We start from the raw sequence: 20,214 nt of genomic DNA on the forward strand, positions 1-20,214 counted from the left end.
ATGATGCTAACAACGGAACACATCATGCACGGTCATCCCCACTCATCGGTGGGCGTGGGGATGGGTCAAAGTGCACTATTCGGATGCTCAACTGCAGGTCACAGCGGAATTAATCAGCTTGGTGGGGTTTATGTTAACGGTAGACCCCTACCGGATTCCACACGACAGAAAATCGTCGAATTGGCTCACTCCGGCGCACGCCCATGTGATATTTCCCGAATACTTCAAGTTTCAAACGGATGTGTTAGTAAAATTTTAGGCAGGTGAGAGATGACGGTATAAGTACTAGCTATATACTAAAAAAAAACAGATTGATTAAAAACAGTCTCGTTCATCTAATTCATTTACAATCGAATTCGTTCACATTCAGAAATACAGTTTGGCATAATAGTCAAATTTTAGTTTTCAAATAAATAATTCTATTACTATCGTCGAAAATTTGGATATATATCTATTCATATATCTATTATAAGTTCTTAGAACTGAATTAAATGTAAATCAAGCAGGCTAATCTAAATTCAAAGTCCCGACTTTTAGATACATACATGCATAAAATGTTTAAAAACTAAAACCAGCCATTGCGACCGTTATATTCGCCCGATCTTGTTGCGATTGAGTAGAAAGAGATATAATAAGAATACATAACAATAATTACCAAAAGCTTTTGAATTGAAAACTGGGAAATTAGGAGCTAAAGAGCTAGCAAGAATATATATTTTTTATAGGGCCAGTCCCTGTTACATAAATTTCAATTAATACAATATTTCCTCATACTTGTTTTTTAAGTAACAGGTATATCAAGATCCCTTTTTTTCTATGTCAAACCAATTATCAAACTAAATTTAACAGAGTTACTTTCTTAATAATTAATACAAAAGCATTAAAAAAAGCACACATACAGGTGTGTTCTACAAATTTATAACTGCGCTAATTGTTAATGTTCCGGAAAAAAAGAAACCATTACTTTCAAATGTCTAAAAGAATTTTGAGAGATTTGACAAAATTAAATATTTATTAAATTCTATAAAAATGCAAAAAAAAAAAAAAAATATGTTTGAAAATATTAAATCTCTGACATTTTAGGAACACCAATATTTTGAATGGTTGTTTTCAAAAACATTTCTCTTCAAATCTCTAGGGATTTCGGGAACACACCTGATAGACAATCTGAGAGTCGACCTAGAAACTAGAATTTTGACTATTTTAAGTTTTAAATGCCTCTCCCCTGCCCCTTTCAATACTTTTTTATTCTGCATCAACCACGTAAGCTACAGTGCTTATATTGAATATACTTTCTTACTAAAATACATTTTAAAAAATACAAAAAAAAAATTTTAAAAATAAACAAATAGATTATTTACCTGATTAAAATCGAGGTACACATTCAGTCCAACATTTATTTGTACACTCCATAATAGAGTCTAGTTTACTAATAAAACAAAATATTTTCCAGCATGATAAAGGAGCATTTTCAACATTTATTTGAAAAGCAAAACAAATTATAAGACTGTAAATCAGGGTATTATAAAAGGTTATAAATAAGCGTACGATTCCCCTCAGCAAATATTTGACTTTTCGGTGTTCTGTAAGGTTTTATTTAAATAGATCAAAAATTTTAGGCTTCTTTGAATTTCTTATTGTTGAGTCGATGTCAATTTATTCTAATATTGTCTTAATTAAAAAAATTTTAAATACATAGTACATAAAAGAAACCAACAAGTTTTAACTTGTCTTTTAAAATAATTTGTTTTTTCCTGTTCATATTAATATAAGGAAAAATGTATCTCTATTTGTAGATACTACGAAACTGGATCAATAAAACCTCGAGCGATAGGTGGTTCAAAACCACGAGTAGCTACAACGCCCGTCGTACAAAAAATTGCCGATTACAAAAGAGAATGTCCTAGCATATTCGCGTGGGAAATAAGGGATCGATTGCTGTCGGAGCAAGTATGCAATAGTGATAATATTCCAAGCGTAAGTACTTCGCATACTTATTACCTTATACTTGTTTTTCTTGCTTACCGATAAACCGATAAATATTTAGTAGCAAAGAAATCGATGACTCCAACGAATAATTAAACAAGTGGGCGGTTACAATCAAGCACGCTCGACAGTAGGCTACCCTGTGTCCAGGTACTCTGTACTGAGGTTGATTTTCGACCAATTGTTCCTATGGCAGCTATATGATAAATAGAACCGAATTAAACCAAATTTGGTCAGAATGTTTAAAACTAACTTAAATGAATATTCTAACAGTTTGGTTAAGATATCTTAAAAAACAAAAAACTTGTTCATACTAAAGGTTGATTTTTGAACGATCGGTCGTATGACCACTATATAATATAGTCGACCGATTTGATCGAACTTCGGTCAGGATGGACAAAACTAAGTAAAATGCATATTCTATCAGTTTGGTTAAGAGATCTAAAAAAACAAGATCTTTTTCATACTAAGACTTAATTTTCGATTGAGCGTCTCTATTGCAGCTATATGATATAGTGGGCCGACTTAAACCAAATTTGGTCAGGATGTATAATACCTTCATACCAAGTTTAAATTGTCTAGCTCTTATGGATTCTGAGATCGACGCGCTCAAGCAGACGGACGGACGGACAGACAGACGGACAAGGCTCAATCGACTCGGCTGTTGATCCTGATCAAGAATATATATACTTTGTTACCTACATTCTGCCAAACACATTATTTATTTATTTATTTATTTATTTATTTATTTATGCACGACTAAAAGCAGTCGGCAAACAAAAAATTACCGAGTATAAGAATTAAGTTAAAGATTAAAAATACAAATATAATTAAAAATAAATTATGAACTGTAACGAGAAAAAAAATTATAGTTAGATCTGGGGTAAGCAAAATTATAAATGATCCAACATTTGTTGCTAGGATTGGGGAAAACCCAGAAAAACCCAATCAGATCAATTAAGATTAGTATTGTTAATAGTATAGATAGATATGTTAATAGATAGTATGAATGTTAGATTAGTATAAAGTAGCATAACAAGTTATTAGTATTAGTAAGGTCAGGGATTTAACGATAGGTATTGGAAAATTGCGGATTTTAGGGAAGGGAGAGAGAGTTCTGAGGAGAAAACGTGAAAGAGGCTATTATAGGTAGTGCATAAAACACGAAACGAATCGTGTGAAGCGTAATCAGTTGTGCATGTAGATAAAAATAAAGGCTTGTAATTCCTAGTAGACCTGCGGGCGACCGAAAAGGTGAGGCGGGCCAGAAGGGAACTAGAATCTATCTCGCCAATAATCAATTTGTGAAGAAAAACAACACCAAGAGTTTTCCTACGATTAATTAAAGACGGAAGATTGAGAAGGCGAAGCCTATGGGAGTACAGTGGTAAACGAAGGTTGGGATCCCAGTTAAAACCACGTAAGGCGAAAAGCAAAAATTGCTTTTGAACTGATTCAATTCGATTCTGGTTTATTTGATACTGTGGGCTCCATATGCATGAACAGTATTCCAGGATGGGACGAACTAAAGAAACGTAAAGGAGTTTAGTGGTGAAAGGATCATTAAATTCTTTCGACCAACGCTTAATAAAACCAAGTACTCCCTTGGCGTCATTAACTATAGTGGAGATGTGCAAATTGAAGCATAATTTGCAATCAAATAAAACTCCAAGATCCTTTACAGTTTTTATACGTTGCAAAGGGGTATTGTCAATCGTATAAGAACCTAAATAGGGCCTAGTTCGACTAAATGTCATGAACATACACTTTGAACAATTGAGATACAACTTATTGGCCGAGCACCATAGTTGCATAGCGTTCAAATCGTCTTGCAGACGATTATGAAGAAGGGGATCAGTGTATGAAAAGATAAGCTTTACATCATCTGCATACATTAAAATATATGAATGGGACAGAATAGTGGGTAGATCGTTAATGAACAGAGTGAAAAATAAAGGCCCCAAGTGACTACCTATTATACCCTTTTTTGCCCATTTTCAATGGCTCAGGCTATCAAAAGTATTAAAAATTTCAGTAAAAATTAGTGATTGAGCAAGAACTCAATTATTAATAAATTCGTTATCATATTTAAATGTGTTGGGGAATCCAAACGTTAGCCGCAAGGTATCTATTAGTCGAGCACTCTCGTTGTTACTTGTGGACTTATCCTTTTGTATCCGAATGTGCAAAATATAATTAGCATTGCCATATACTATTGAAAAGTACATCTTAATGTATTTGGAGGGTTGTTGCTTATATTATTTGCTGGTACATAGGCTCTAAAATAAAAATGCGACTATCAAGATTGTAGGAAAATAGCAACAAACTGAATTCAGTAGTAGCTGAGTTTGGCATGGACAATGGATTAAGTAATTTGAAAACAATGCCAGCCCATCGCTCTTAAAAATGGATGAGAATTTAGATACACTTTGATGTAGAGCTACTCATCCGCAAAAAGATATTTTTATTATTCGGTCAGGTAAACAAATTCATCTAGTTCAGCTAATCCCACTCCGTGTACACAATGAAAATGAAAAGAGAGCGGTTGGCGGTTTACTTCAAACCCAAGAACCCATGAACTTTAAACCTAAACCTTAACCTAAACCTAAACCTAAACCATTGAAAGACTCTAGGAGCGAGCAGTAAATTATTATATATAGAGAAACATTGTTATATATTAGAAACATTGTTGAAATAAAGCCACAATAGACATTGCGGTTGTGCCTTAAATGCCACAGACAGCTATGTACCTATTACCAAGCTGAAAACCCTGTTGCCAATTCTCAGATACCCCCTTACATATATACATATGCATAAAAATTGAAATTATTTCTGATTTTTAATAGTACACATTTAAAGCAAAGTTATTTAAAAATGGATCATAACCGTTAGGAGGAATAGACAAAAAATGTCTTTTAATGGTTATTTAAAGACATATTTCATATAACAATTATTTGTGAATAAAATATCAAAATTAGAAATTATTGCTATTATTGATAATTATTTTTTATAAGAGTTATTAAAAATTGTTTTTTAATAAAAGATTTTACAGACGTTTCTTAGAAAAGAAATAAAATAAAAGCCTTAAATAATATTTATTTTTGAGCAAAAAAAAAGTTACATTTTTTAATAACTAGTATATTTAATTAAAAAGCAATAAATTCCTAATGGAAATGTTTCCTTGCAAATAAAAATTTTAAAAAATTTGTATTCAAAAAAATGTTATAACAGACTGAAGAAAATTCAATTTTAGTAATTATTTGAAAATTCATTTCTTTAAAATTTATTTAACACAGTTTTGTCGATAAACATAATAAAATTCAGCAATAACCATCATTCGTATTAGTTGTTAATAAATTTTCAATTTTAGCAAAACCTTTTTATACATTTATTTTAATATATATGTATATTAAAAATAGCATAGCATGAAATGAAGTGGGACAAATAAGCTGTGAGTCACTGTTTGTGATTGCAAGTTTCAATTATAGGTACAGCTTTCTACCGTTTTTCCATCTGACATTCCGTCGGAAATTTCGAAAATGCCGTTAAAGCGCTATACAATGATATAATTTATTTTGCTTTTTATAATCCGTACGAATAAAAGTAAAATTGTATATTCAAATATTAAGGATAAATATAAATATGAATGTACGGGAAAATGTAATGTAATTTGAATTAACGTTATTACGAAGCAACGAAATGAAAAATGGGCGATGCATATCGCAGTAAGATAATTAACCGGACCAAAACAACCTCGACAAAGCCATTTGTAAAGAGTCGTATACACATACATACTGTACATACTGTGCATATATATGTATGTATATATATGTGCTTATAGGACCCCTTTTCCAAATCGGAGTGGAAACTCAGTCTACAAGTTGGAAATCACCCCTTTTAAACAGAAAATATTAGAACAGAAATTCGTATTTATTATGTATGTGTGTGTGTGAGTGTGTGTGTTTGAATAACTAGTAGTAAAAATGAATTTGGGAAGAAGTAAAGATTCGATGGAATTAGTGGTCGATAAAATTAAATGCTTAACGTCATTTGTTGCATAATGTAATGTGTATCCCAAAGGCATTCGGCTTACAAGATTCCTTCTTGATGTATTTTAGTATGCGTGGTGTGTGGCACATACATATACATATGTACATTAGGGTGCATCGATTTGTATGGGACCAAAAAATATCAAAATGGTAACCCTAATTCGTAATCTACGGTCAATTCTTAGATGATTTCACCCAGAAACCATAGTTCTAAAATCAATTCCTGGCACCCGCTTTTTGAATTAAAAATTTACTAATTTTTTAAATTTTTAGCATGTTATTATTAGCATAGCTTAAGTGTTTTTCGTCCGGTCTTGACAAGTTGGGTATTAATACTTTTGTTAAAACCAGGACCTTATAAATTTCATATAATAAAAAGACCAATTGCCTTTAAGACGCAAACATTTTAAATCAAAATAATGGGAGTAGGAATTGATTTTAGAACTATGGTTTCTTGGTGATAACATCTTAAAATTGTACTTAGATTTCGAATTAGAGTTACAATTTTTTTGTGGAAATAAAAATCGAGGCACCCTAATGTACATATTATACATAATTATGTATGTGTGTACATCTGAGTTGGACAAGACGAATGTTTGAAACGGCGCTCGTCAGGGTCCTCTATCCTTGCCATTAACAAGAACATGGAAAACAGCACTTTCAGCCTTAAGTGTTGCCACGTGTCCTGCGCATTGAACTTGCCATTCCTTTTCAATGGGATGAATGGAATGCTTGTGGTACTCCTTGATGATGACGCTGACAATATCGCACTGTTGCACTGTTTCGATTTTAATGAATCGCTGGCCGTTTTATATTTTTACATAAAGAGATCAAAAGAGATCAAAGCTAAAGCTAAAGGTAAAGCTACATCTGAATGTAAGGGTCGCGACAGGACTTCGGCACTCTAAATATGCCAAGTAATTTTATTTTTTTGCTTTTAAATTAGTCATAATCAGTTAAGAATGCTCACTTTACCGGTGCTTACAAGTTCAAAAGTCTTTTTTTTTGACAGTTGATGCTGACTTTACAAGTAAATACATACACAGAGCTAAATAGTCAAGCATTTCATACTTAAAACGGTACATTTCAAACTTAGTTCTCAATAAGGTTGAAGCTACTAAAGTACAAGAATTTAATTATTTTAGTATTTCAAAACTTAAAATTACTTTAAAGCGAACTTGATTTCAGAGCAATGTAAGCTTTATTAATATCTCAGTTCCTATCAAACTGCTCCTAATTACATACAAGCTAGAACCATTTGGGAACTCTATTTTGACAACGCAAAATAATTTTATAAGTGTTTTCTGCAAAAAACCAAGTGCCGAAGTTATAGAAAGAATTTTCGTTCTCATTAATAGTCATTTTAGAATTTTACTAGATTTAATATAATTTTTTTTTTGTATCAATTGTAATTCCTTTTTTTAGTAATTGCTTTTTATATCACTTTAATCAAGTTACTGCAAACATTATTTATTTTAGCGACTTTTTTTTGTCAGTGTACATTATCAGTCTTATGATTACTTTGATCGTGAGCTTTTAAGATTCGCTTAGTGTACTTATAAACACCAAGATATGGAAGAAAAAACGGACATCATAAATTTGGAAATTTAATTTAAAAAATATTCAGTATTTAAAATTTGGGAAAATATAATATATTTCTACATTTTGGGAGTAATGAGAAAATTTTACTTAATCTGCATTCAAATTATTAGCTTTTTGAGATTGAAGAGTACATAAAGACAGAGCGGCTGACAGACGGATAGACTAAGGAACGGGACTAAACCAATTCAGCTTCACAAAACCCTTTAAAAAAACTACAATTTTACAATATTTTTTTTTTGTTTTACAAAAGCATTTTACTAGAACTATGTTTAGTGCAAAATATAGATTCTGTTGATTTGAGGTTATTTTTGTCTGCATTTCATTACAGTTTATTATGGTTCTAAGAAAAAGTTTAAAAAATAAATAATTGTATTAGTTATTAAAGAAAAAATAAAGGATGTAACTTTTTTAAATTTTAACGAAACATTAACATGACTAACTGCATGTAGTTTAAAAGTTAAAAAAGTTTCGACTTTGGCACCGACGCAAATTCCAATTGCTTTTGGTTTGTTTATATTCCTGGAACACCCCTGATGTACATAGAGTAAATAATAATATAATTCTATGTTCAATTTTACATTTTCTAACTTATGAGTGCAATTTAATAAATGCAAATATATAAAAATATAAGTAATACAAATGTAAGCAATACATACACATATGAGTGTGTGCCTCTGTTTGTGTACAGATTTTTACATTTGTATGTTTTGATGCCGACGATTGCGTGCGTGTAAATACGTTAGCCTTATTTGCAAAACGTTTGCAGTTGCGTCTCACAAGTGTAACCGAATAAAATGTTGTACTCGATAGTATAGCCATCTCGCTCTGGTGAACAACATGAGCACGGGATTGGCCAGACTGCCATAGCCAATGGCAGCAAGTTGCATTGTTGTATTTTAGCATTTGAGGGTTGAAATGTGAATCAAGCTTAACGAAGCTCACTTTATACAAATACTTACTTACTAAACTGTATGTGTGTGTGTGTATGTGTTTGTGTGTGTGTGTGTGTGCCTGAACATTGGCTTTAATTGCAGGTTTCATCTATTAATCGGGTGTTGCGCAATTTAGCTTCACAGAAGGAACAGCAGGCTCAACAACAAAATGAGTCTGTCTATGAAAAGCTTCGAATGTTCAATGGACAATCCGGTGGTTGGGCCTGGTACCCCGGCAATACGACGACGGCCCATTTGACGCTACCACCAACGCCCACGGCAGTACCAACGAATTTATCGGGTCAGATTGTCCGAGATGAAATTCCAAAACGCGGTAAGATACAAAAACTAACATTAAGATCGAAAAAATATTTACAAAGCCCATTTTTGTCATAAGTTTGACAAATCTTGACCGGTTTCCTTCCGGAATGTAAATTTTATATTGCTTTGACCTCTAATTTGATAAATAATATTTTTGGCTTCATTATCAATTTTTCCATGGGTCACTGTCCATTTTCTCCATACTTTTCCTCAGACACTATTTCAGACTTAAAACTATCATAGCTTTGTCAAATCTTGACCGATTTCCTTCCGGAATGTCAATTTTATATTGTTTTGACCTATATTTGTATTCTGCAACAAAATTGGAAAATATAATATTTTTGACCTCACTGTTAATTTTTTCCATGTTTTGGGTCATAGTTCATTTTCTCCCTACTTTCGCTTAGACACTATTTCAAACTTTCAACCGTCATAACTTTGTCAAATCTTAACCGATTTTCTTACGGAATGTCAATTTTATATTGTTTTGACTATTTTGATTCTGCAACAAAATATAATATTTTTGCCCTCACGGTTAATTTTATCCATGTTTTGGGTCATATTTTATTTTCTTCATACATTGGGTCACTGTCCATTTTCTCCATACTTTTCCTTAGAAACTATTTCAGACGTCAAGCTGTCATAACTTTGTCAACCCTTGACTGATTTCCTTCCGGAATGTCAATTTTATCTTCTTTTGACCTCTAATTTGATTCAGCATCAAAAATTGCACTGCACTGTGATTCACTGCAATTACTTCACTAACTGTTTACAACTGTATATAGTAAAGACCGTTTTTCACTTAGTGCGGTGTATTTGCCTATTGAAAATGAGACAAAGCCAATGAAGTCAGTACAGATTGCCAATTACTCAGTTACTGACTCAGTCAGTCAGTACAAGAGCAATTGTTTATATAGTGATGATAAAAACAACCCCAAGGAGTCGTTTGCAACATTGAAAACATTTTGTCACAGATGATCAAACATCAGGGCAAACAAGTAGTTAATTTGTTGGTCATTTGTTATTTGCCATTAAATCTAATTGAGGAGAGGATTTCGGCCTGCTTTCAATTGTTTTTGTTTATTTTTCGATCGATAAATAAGGCTGACATATGTTCGTTTGCCAATAAGCAACATTCTAGCCCATTCAATCCCATTCAATCCCGTCCCTTCCATTTACCGCTTCAACCACATACTCGTAATACACAAAAATCCGTTTGCTTCTGGTTTCTTTTACGAGTACTCGTATTGTGTCATATGTATGAAGAACGGAAAAATACGTGCTGGTCAAATGTTCCGTAAAGATAAGAAAAGCAATCAGTAAAATGAATTTCAATCAATTGAAATGCTGCAATAGTTTCATGGTATTACCCAATCTTTTCGAGAAATCATTGAACGGAATTATTTACTTTTTAAATAATACAAGTAATTAGTTTTGAGAGGCTCAAATCTGGGTTATCTAAAAAAATATGAAAAATTCTTGTCACAAACTAGGTGGAAATCTTGTCACTTTCGCGATATAACGTTACAAATTTTAGTTAAGCTTGTGAAATAAGTAAGTTGATAGTAACATATCAAACTAATTCATGGAAAGGAAAACAACATTTTTTTATTATGGTTTAAGAATATTTTCTTCCAAATTCGCATTTTTCTGGATGATGTCAAAAAAGACTTCCATTTTTTGTAGCGTTCGCGATGCATTGTGCTTTATAAATAATTCGAAAACGACAAGTCTTCAAAGCTTGTCAATTATAATAAAAATAGTGTTGATAAAATGCATAAAAAAAGTAAAAAATTACAATTTTTCCATTTTTTTTATTTCATTTAAAGACGTACAAATGTCGCTGTCTCGATCCTGAAAATACCCATATATTATGAATAATCCAAGCTAAGAAAATTTAGTTTATCTAATTTAGTTTAATCAAAGTTATTTCCTATTTGTAGATATTTATCCAGGCGACATTTCCCATCCAAATTCACATGAAAGTACATCGGATGGTAACTCCGATCATAATTCATCCGGGGATGAGGATTCGCAGATGCGACTACGATTAAAGCGCAAATTACAGAGAAATCGCACTTCTTTTACCAATGAACAGATTGATAGTCTGGAAAAAGGTTCGTCTTTAATTAAATCTATTAACCTTTTACATTTACGATTATTATCTGAGATGTTTTCTCGTTTTTCTATATTTTTTGGAACTTGCTATTGGCAATAGAATTTGAAAGGACGCATTATCCGGACGTTTTCGCACGGGAGCGGCTTGCAGAAAAAATTGGTTTGCCAGAGGCACGTATTCAGGTTTGTCACTTAGTTTTGTTTAATTATATTTGGTTTCAGCTCTATTTTTGTTTTGTCATTGTTTATTTTGAATTGAATAGTATTGTTATGTTTACAATTGTAAAAAGGGGTATATGTAATCCCAAACAATTTACTTGGATCTCTACAGTTCAAAAATATCCGACACTTTAGACCCATCCGTTTTTTTGACGGGGGTGCTTAAAGTATTGTAACCGTTTGTTTATTATAGCTTTGATCCATACGAGTAAGAGTCGAGTCGAATTGAATCGAGTCGCAAGTCAAGTCAATGTCAACCCTCAACTTGCACCCCTCTTGCTATTTTGTTATTAATGAACTTTTTTTTGGATTTTTATCGGGTATGAGTACGGCTTGAACCTTCATCGTTCATCGCTCATCACTGTGCTTATGATTATTTTGTATAAGTGAATAAAAACAATTTGACTGTAAAAACACTTGAAACTACTTGCGATTTTCACATTGACTGCATCCGGGATACGGATCCGGAGGAACAGCAAACTGTTTAAGAGTTTCCAAACAAGGGAGCCCAAAACTGATGATTACTCAGTACAATAACCCAATGTAATAAATGTCATCCATGAAAATATGAAAGCATAACAAATATTGTAATCCCATTCACCCTTTTGTCACCAAAATATTAAAACTCCAAGGGTTCTTTCGACTGCGAGGCTTATATACACATTCATTACACTTCGAACTTGAGTCGAGACTCAATGAAACGAATTGTGGCACTTGAGAATTTATTAATGTCACATCCTTGATGTGAAAATCGAAATGAAACAACAACTGCTATTTTTTCTTTAGTATGAAATTGCAAGTGCTTTCAGTTTTGCATAATCACATTTATCAAACATCAAAAGTAATTAGGGGTCGCAAATAATATTTATATTAATTTTTACAATTAATTTAAACTCTCTTTTTCGATAAATTTTGTAAATTTATAGGTCAACAATGAAACTTTTTAATTTTTATTTAAAAATCATTTGGCAACTCTTTATTTTAAATGGAAAATACAAATTATTTTTCAATTTATATAATAAAATTCAAAAAATATTTTAAAAATTAAAAGTTGAAAGTGAAAATCTCTAAAAACATTCAATACCTTTCATAAGATACTTCAAATGTCTTTAAAGAACACATATAACCTTAATAATAATTGCAAAATGACTTTTATATTTGATTTTTTAAATAAAAATTTATAATAAGAGCTCTGGTTTAATATTTATATAAAACTTAAATATATAATATAATATAATAATTGTTTTTTTTTTTTGTATTATTTTTAAATTAATTTTCATAATTTAAAATCATCAAAAAAAAACTATAATTCTAATAATTTTAACATCTGGACCCTTATTATAATAACTTATGCAAAAGTTAATTAGCTTTAACTTTAACAATTTCTGTACTATGTATATTTTATTCTATTCTATGCTATTCTATTTTTTTCTTTTTATGTTAGTATTTAGTTATTTTTGACTCTTTTTAAATATACATAAGTATAGTTGGGAATTTATCGAGATACTTATTTGTGGAATACAATTCTTAATTAGGTGTGGTTTTCGAATCGACGGGCCAAATGGCGAAGGGAAGAAAAACTGCGCACTCAAAGACGCTCGGTTGACAATGTGGGCGGTGGTGGCAACTCTGGACGAGCCAGCACAAATAATCCTGCTGGAGGCACTGCACCTACTAGTACAACGGCGGCCAACAATTCCACTTCCGGCATTGTCAGCTCAGCCGGAACGGACGGAGCCTCGGGAGCATCCCATCCAGGTAACAACAACAACAACCTGGCTGAGACTTCTAATGGACCAACAGTAAGTACTACATTTGTGTAGTCTGAAATAAATAAATATATATAAATATGAATATTTAATTCCAGATACATGGAGGAGATGTTAGCACTGCACATACCAATAATTCTGAGAGCCCGCCCCTTCAAGCCGTTGCACCCCGCTTGCCCCTAAACACTGGTTTCAACACAATGTACTCATCTATCCCGCAACCCATCGCAACAATGGCTGAAAATTACAAGTGAGTCTTCTCCATAAAACAATATAAATGCAATTTTTATACATATATATGTAAGCTATATACAAATATATACAAAAGAATATATCCTTGTTACTTAAAGTGCAATCTATTATTGTATCGAGAAGAATCTTTTCCAATTTAGCGATTTTTTCAAACTTTTCTCTAGACAATTTTAAGCAAACTTAACACTTTTAAAACTTTGTCAAATCGTATACGATTTTGATGATGAATGCCTTTAAAATGATTTATGGAAATATACAGATATGTGCAAAATAATAAGAACAGCATTTGTGAAAACTTAACTTGATAAAAAAAATTGCTATAAAAACATTTTTATAATAAGCATTAGTACTATTATAATAGTACATATATTATATCAAAAAAGAATGCATATCCTGTTATGTAATCATGAGATATTCCAATATGTAAGTTGGTATCCTTGATACCCACGAGCCCAGCCAGAGACCCAGCCAGATTGGACCACTAAAAATTTCACATACAGAAAATTTTGAAGTGAACCTGACATCGTTTGGAGTTACATATTATGGTCAAATGAGCAGAATGTGGAACAGTTCGGTTAGGGTACTGACCAACAGTAGTTTAGAAGCCGTCATAAGCATAAATTTGGATGCTTAGACCATTAAGCACGGTGTTGTGAGACCGGTGCTATAGGGACGAAAATTCTTCCATGTGGTTTAGTCTACATCTAGGGTCGTGGACATCTTGGATGCAACCATTGCGTTGGAAATATTATAGAAAGTGTTATGCTGAAGATTAGATGACAAAAGTTGGACTTCTCCGCAAGTAAATGACCCGAAATTTACACCAAGGCAAGCGGCGTGTTAAATCCGATGCCACAATATTGATGATATGAAAGAAACGTCTCAATATCCCAACCCCCATCCAAAAGAAAAAACAACTTGGTTGAATATTATAATCTTCATATGCCACGCTTTTTTAGGATCTATAGACTGCAGATGTGTCAAAATGATCCAGAAAATTGGTGGATATCCTTCCTGATATAGGAATCTGTAATCCATTAACATCCATCTTTGTTTTTATTTTTTCGCACAGCTATATTTTGACTATACACAACAAAGTTGATGTTATAATAGATAAGGACATAACAGGATATGCATTCTTTTTGGATATAAATAGCTTAACATATGTACTATTATACAAGTACTAAGACTTATTATAAAAATGTTTTATAGCAAATATATTGTTTTCACATATGATGTACTCATTATTTCGCACACGTCTGTATGTAAAAATTTTTCAACTCTTTTTCTAATTTTCCCAGGCAAATTTGCAAATCTCATTACTTTATCGAATTTGAACCAATTTTAATAAGCAATGTCTTTTTAGTCTTTTAGTCTTTTAGTCTTTGAAGTCTAAAAGCTTTATCAAATCTTAACCAATTTTAATAAGAATTGTATTTTTAATCATTATTTGACTTTTAAATTGATGATCCATTTAAATTGTTTTTAATTAAGGGATACTAAAAATTTTCAAAAAATTACCGAGTGTCAAGTGTTAATTCAGTATTAATTTTGATATGTTTGCTTTCAGCTCGATGACATCGTCATTAAGTTCTATGACGCCCACATGTCTGCAACAAAGGGATAGCTATCCATATATGTTTCATGATCCGCTATCCCTGGGATCTCCCTATGCGACACACCCACGAAATGCAACATGCAACCCTGCGGCGGCTCATCAGCAGCCACCGCAGCACGGAGTCTATGGTAACAGCTCGGCAGTGACAACAGCTAATACAGGTACTGATTACTGATAAATAAATTAGTAAATAAATAAATAGATAATTTGATTTTTTACTTTTCAGGAGTGATTTCTGCCGGCGTTTCGGTACCTGTACAAATATCGACGCAAAATGTATCCGAATTGGCTGGCAGTAATTATTGGCCGCGACTTCAGTGATCCTCGATCTTTAGCTTGCCAACGGAACTGCTTTCCAAGGCGGCAGCAGCTGCTGCAGTTGCTGTTGCCCATGTTGTGGAGGAGCAGCATCAGCATCAGCATAAGCCCTCTATGGATATGGATAACCCACCAATGCTTATACCACAAATAGCACCATCTTCAGCCATCTATTTCAACTTGACGGAGAAGTCAACCACACAAACAAGTCAACATCTAAATCTAAATCTTACGCCACCGACAACTCCATCTGTATCATCCGTTTCCGTGATGTCAACACCACCATCCTCCATGTATACCGGTACTGCTCCGATTTGTCATACAAACGCCCAATCTCAAATGCCAATCCAGAATTCGAGTAGTTACCCCTCGTCAGTTCATTGTCATCTGCTCTAACAGAGTTAGTCATCTCAAATAATCATGTTTTTTAATGCCTTATCAAAGAGAAAAAAGAAAGTTCAATTTAATTGATTATGATTATTTTCTGAGGGTAGGGTCATTCGATTGTGTTCTTTTAAAATCGTGTTTCCAATTAAATTAATTGATCAAATTCTATTCAACTTTAAAATCAGAAAGACCAAACCAGGTTTGATATCAGGATTGAATATAGGAACCTTAATCTAAAGAAAAATAACTTCAGGAAACCATTAAGAAAATCTCTCTTTTTACTAACTTACAGACTGATTGACAATTTGACAATCAACGCAAAGTTAGTTTGTTTAGTATGGTGGAAATGTTAAAATCGACGTTTTTATTCTTTGTCCGAGCGGATAAAACTTTAAACTTAATTGCAAGGATCTCTGCCAGAAGTATATCTGTACATGTCTTACCGATTTTAAAAATTCGTCTACCTATACGTGTTTGATTGGCTTCAAAGTCTTTTTATTATAATTACTAATCTAGAGCCAAAGAGAATCTTCTTAAATTTACCAAAAAATAGATACAACTTTTAAGTTATTAGATTATCACATTCAAAATCCCAAAAAAAAAATATATATATATATATACATATATATATTTATGAAAGTTGTTACCTTTTTATTTATTTTAAGATTAGAAAAGTACTATACAAGAGAGGCTTATACAAGAAAGCAAACAAATAGTAAACCGAAAATATCGAAGGATAGATTCTCTTGTTCACGAACATTCTGAACTTCGGCTTGACTAGTAGAATTTGGATTGGGGTTACAAATGTATGAATGAGGCTCGTGCGTAACGTTTCAAAATTGATTTCATCATGTTATCTGGATAAGCACACATATACATACTCAAAAAAAAATTAATGTTAAGACACTAGACAAAAAAGAAAATAGATCAATATGATCCCTTATAGCGGAGGGGAATCTAACGAATACAAATAAAAAAACGAATAGAATTGCAACGAAATTTGAATTACAATTCCAACAATGACAACCATGCCAACCATACATCCTAAAGCACCTCCCTAGAATTAAGAAATACAATTAAGTTAAATAAAGTTAATTATAGAATCGATATTTATGTATTGTATGTATTTAACCCATGGTTCGAATTTACGTATATGTAGATCAAGTGGATGTAACATTTTAGTATACTCGTATATCTAATAATTTCAACAAGAAAATAATAAATTCATATATGTATGTAAAAACAAAAGTAATCTTTTTTAATCTATATATGGGTATACCCAGGAAGAAAATATAAAATGTCTAGCCTAGAGATATGGAAAAGCTGTGCGTAGTTTCCGTTAAGGAATATCCATTTCATAGGTCTTGAGCTTCTGTATTGAAATTCGAAAGAACATACCTTTTTGAGCTCACCGAAATCAGGACTATCGATTGCCATTTTAGGATTTACAGTATCGTTCAGTATAGAAAACTGATCTCAAAAATAGAAAATCGCTGATATTTGCTAAATTAACAGATCGATTTAAACGTCCTCTGGTCCATCAATAGTACTGTTTAAGAAGCATTAGTTGTCGCTAGTCTCATCGAGAACCTTCAAAGGATATTCCAGTTGTTGCTTATTTTTGATAAACAAGGAACTGTTTATCTATACATATTTGGAATTAATATGATTAGAACTATCTAAATGCAAATGGTCTATAGTCGTTAAAATGACCGAGTTACGACCAACTTTCTGATTTCATGACGAATTTTGTACCTGTGCCTCTTCTATAAAAACACCGCTCAAAAGTATGCAGCACTTTTCTCAATGCATTGCAACTAAAAGTATACAATAAATTACTTACCCATTGCAACTAAAAGTATGCAACACATTCTGTATAATTACTTCTATAATAATGCAAATTATAAGAAACCATTCGATACCCCGCTGAAAAAAGTAGAAACTGTATTTAACAGAGCAGCCTACCGAGTTAACTCAGATCTCATTACGTTGGAGCTTAAACCTGTTAGGAATTCTAAGCATCAATTGATATAAATAATGCCGCGCATAAGTCCGCAATCTTCTTAATTCAACTATTATTTTATGATCATGACAAAAGTATGCAGCGGTAATTTTTTCTGAACACAAACTGCAAAAGGCGCGCAATTTAAATAACGGTCTTCTGTGATTTTATTTTTCTATAAACAAGTGAAAAAAGTTGTCCGGTAGTATCGAAAGAGACCCAATGTTGGTAATTTTCTCACAAATTTTATTCGTATATTTTTTAAAATACTTTACACGCACAGACACACATAGATGCAAATACAATAATCATATTCTGATACAGTTACATTGTAGTTATGAATTTTGTTGTTTGGTTTTGTTTTTGGTTGTTTTTTTGTTTTTTGAAGCTTTTAGTGTGAGTTGGAGCTGTTTTTGGCTTACTCATAAATTACATTTGATTAGAGTTGTAATGTGGCGATAAAACTGAATGAATCAATTACATATAAACCCATACATAGACATATACACATACATATTTGACCATTGACCGTGTTCGCATGTAATTCATTTGGAGTTATCGCTATAGGACTAATCGCAATTTAACTAAAATTGAGTTTTGATTTTTTCCTTTGAAAGTGATCAGCATATTTTCTTATGTTCGATTGAAATAATTAGTTATAAAGCTTCTTCATACTCTGGATATCTATTTAATAAACAGAACAAAGAAATAAATTGTTCAAACAAATCAAATTAATATATGTATCTAACAGATATGTTGACAACAGCGGAAGCTTTAATATATTTATTTATGGATTTTTCATTATATATTTCGAGTTATGTTAATTACATACTTATAGCTGACAGTTGTATTATATTTCATTCAGCTATTCTTAATTTCCATTCGTAGTAAATATAAGATTGCTAGATTAATTAGACATTAATGTACATCTTTATTATGGACTATGTATAGATTAAGTTTCTTACGCACAACCACAAAAATTTTTGTATGCATATATATCCTTTATCTGGTACATATATATATTATACAATGGTAATGAGTAATATTTAAACTGAAATAAAGATTTTGAAAAATCAAACTAAAGTATAATAAAAATAATGTAGTTCTTATATTTACATACTTATTGACGCAAATTTCTTTCCTTTCTTTAAAAAATGCAAAATAATAAGTATTATAAACTTTCAGATATCTGTGCCAGATGACATTTATCAATATATTTATTTATATATACACACATATACATATGTGTATGTATACATGGTTCTGTATCGGTGGTTCAAAAGTACATATGTTTAAACATATATAGCTTACTAAACACCCTATAAATATATTGCAGAAGGCGCATGCACGACGTGAAAATAATAACATTTAATTGAAACAAAATTAAAACAACAATACTAATGACTGTGTATTAATGTGTTCAGTCTTCAGGATACAGTAAAAACATCAATTCTACTTATTTTAAAATTTAAGCGAATATAACAGTTAAAATATTATTTTTAAATACATTAAAAATCCAGCAGCGTCTGCGTCAAATATCTAAAGCAGTTTGGAACAAAAATATATTAATATTACATTAATTGAAGTTTATTCATGTACATACTTAGTTGTTTGTAAGTAGTTATTGGTGGGTTATTGATTTTTTATTTTCATCTTTTTAGTATAAAATTATAGTTTAATTCGAGTTTTATATTTTTGTAGGTCTTTGTTTGATATCCATAAGTTAGACGGTTATTCACATCGTATATTCATATATTATTATAATTATATTTTAGATATTTTTGAAACATATTCTAAAAAAACAGATAACTAAATTGCAGTAATTGAATTTAATCGCGACTTTACATCTTTAAAAACTGAAAAATCGTTGCTAAATTAAATTTTTGATTGAAATATATACCCTAAACTCTGCTGTATTAAAAGAATCGTAAGTCAGTAAAACCAAATTCAGTAAAAATCAATAAATTGATACAGTTTCTGCTAAAGAAAAGTTTAAATCAACGAAAAGCCCAAACTTAAATCTATTTATACAAGTCTACATGCTCTTTCTCGTAATTCTGAGCTTTTGCTTTTTAATTCTAAGAGTTTGCTTAATTATTTATTAATAAAATACAAACATACACACAGACATACATATAAAACATTTTCTTGCTACAACTCACTTATCGATACTAGATACATACATATATACGATGTACGTTCATCATATACTTATCTATAATACATACATATATATGTATATTCGATTAGTGACAATGAATTGACCAGACGAACCTCTGAAATTAACGAATACTGAATGAGTACGATGTACAGCAAGGTATTCGTATTCGAACACGATTCAATCATTTCATGATTAATGAATGACTGAATAAATTACTAGTAACTTCAAAATAAATGAAAAACAAAATTAATTAAATGAATATAATTTATTCCATTGCACTATTGTAAGCAATAGTTTTTGTTTAAAAGTAGATTATAATTAGAAGTAAAAAATAAATAATTTACATACAAGATGTTATTGAATATTTATATCATTGACCAAAAATGTGATTTAATTATACTTATAAAAAAAATAATGCACATCAATAGAATGAAAACAAAAAATTGCATGGCGTATAAATTAAATGATCGATTGGTATTC

General features: G+C 31.4%; 1 protein-coding gene across 1 annotated transcript; it reads left to right on the top strand.

Moving 5' to 3' along the window:
• LOC117789363 (paired box protein Pax-6) lies at nt 1-16,819 on the top strand. Its single transcript, XM_034628417.1, has 9 exons — nt 1-263; nt 1,797-1,977; nt 8,672-8,903; nt 10,834-11,007; nt 11,109-11,191; nt 12,763-13,029; nt 13,095-13,246; nt 14,819-15,027; nt 15,093-16,819. The coding sequence occupies exons 1-9, from the start codon at nt 1-3 to the stop codon at nt 15,185-15,187; spliced, it is 1,656 nt and encodes a 551-aa protein (XP_034484308.1). The 3' UTR covers nt 15,188-16,819.
• Nucleotides 16,820-20,214: the final 3,395 nt, after the last annotated feature.

The sequence above is a fragment of the Drosophila innubila genome, chromosome 4 (assembly GCF_004354385.1).
Source record: "Drosophila innubila isolate TH190305 chromosome 4, UK_Dinn_1.0, whole genome shotgun sequence".
Classification (NCBI taxonomy): domain Eukaryota; kingdom Metazoa; phylum Arthropoda; class Insecta; order Diptera; family Drosophilidae; genus Drosophila; species Drosophila innubila.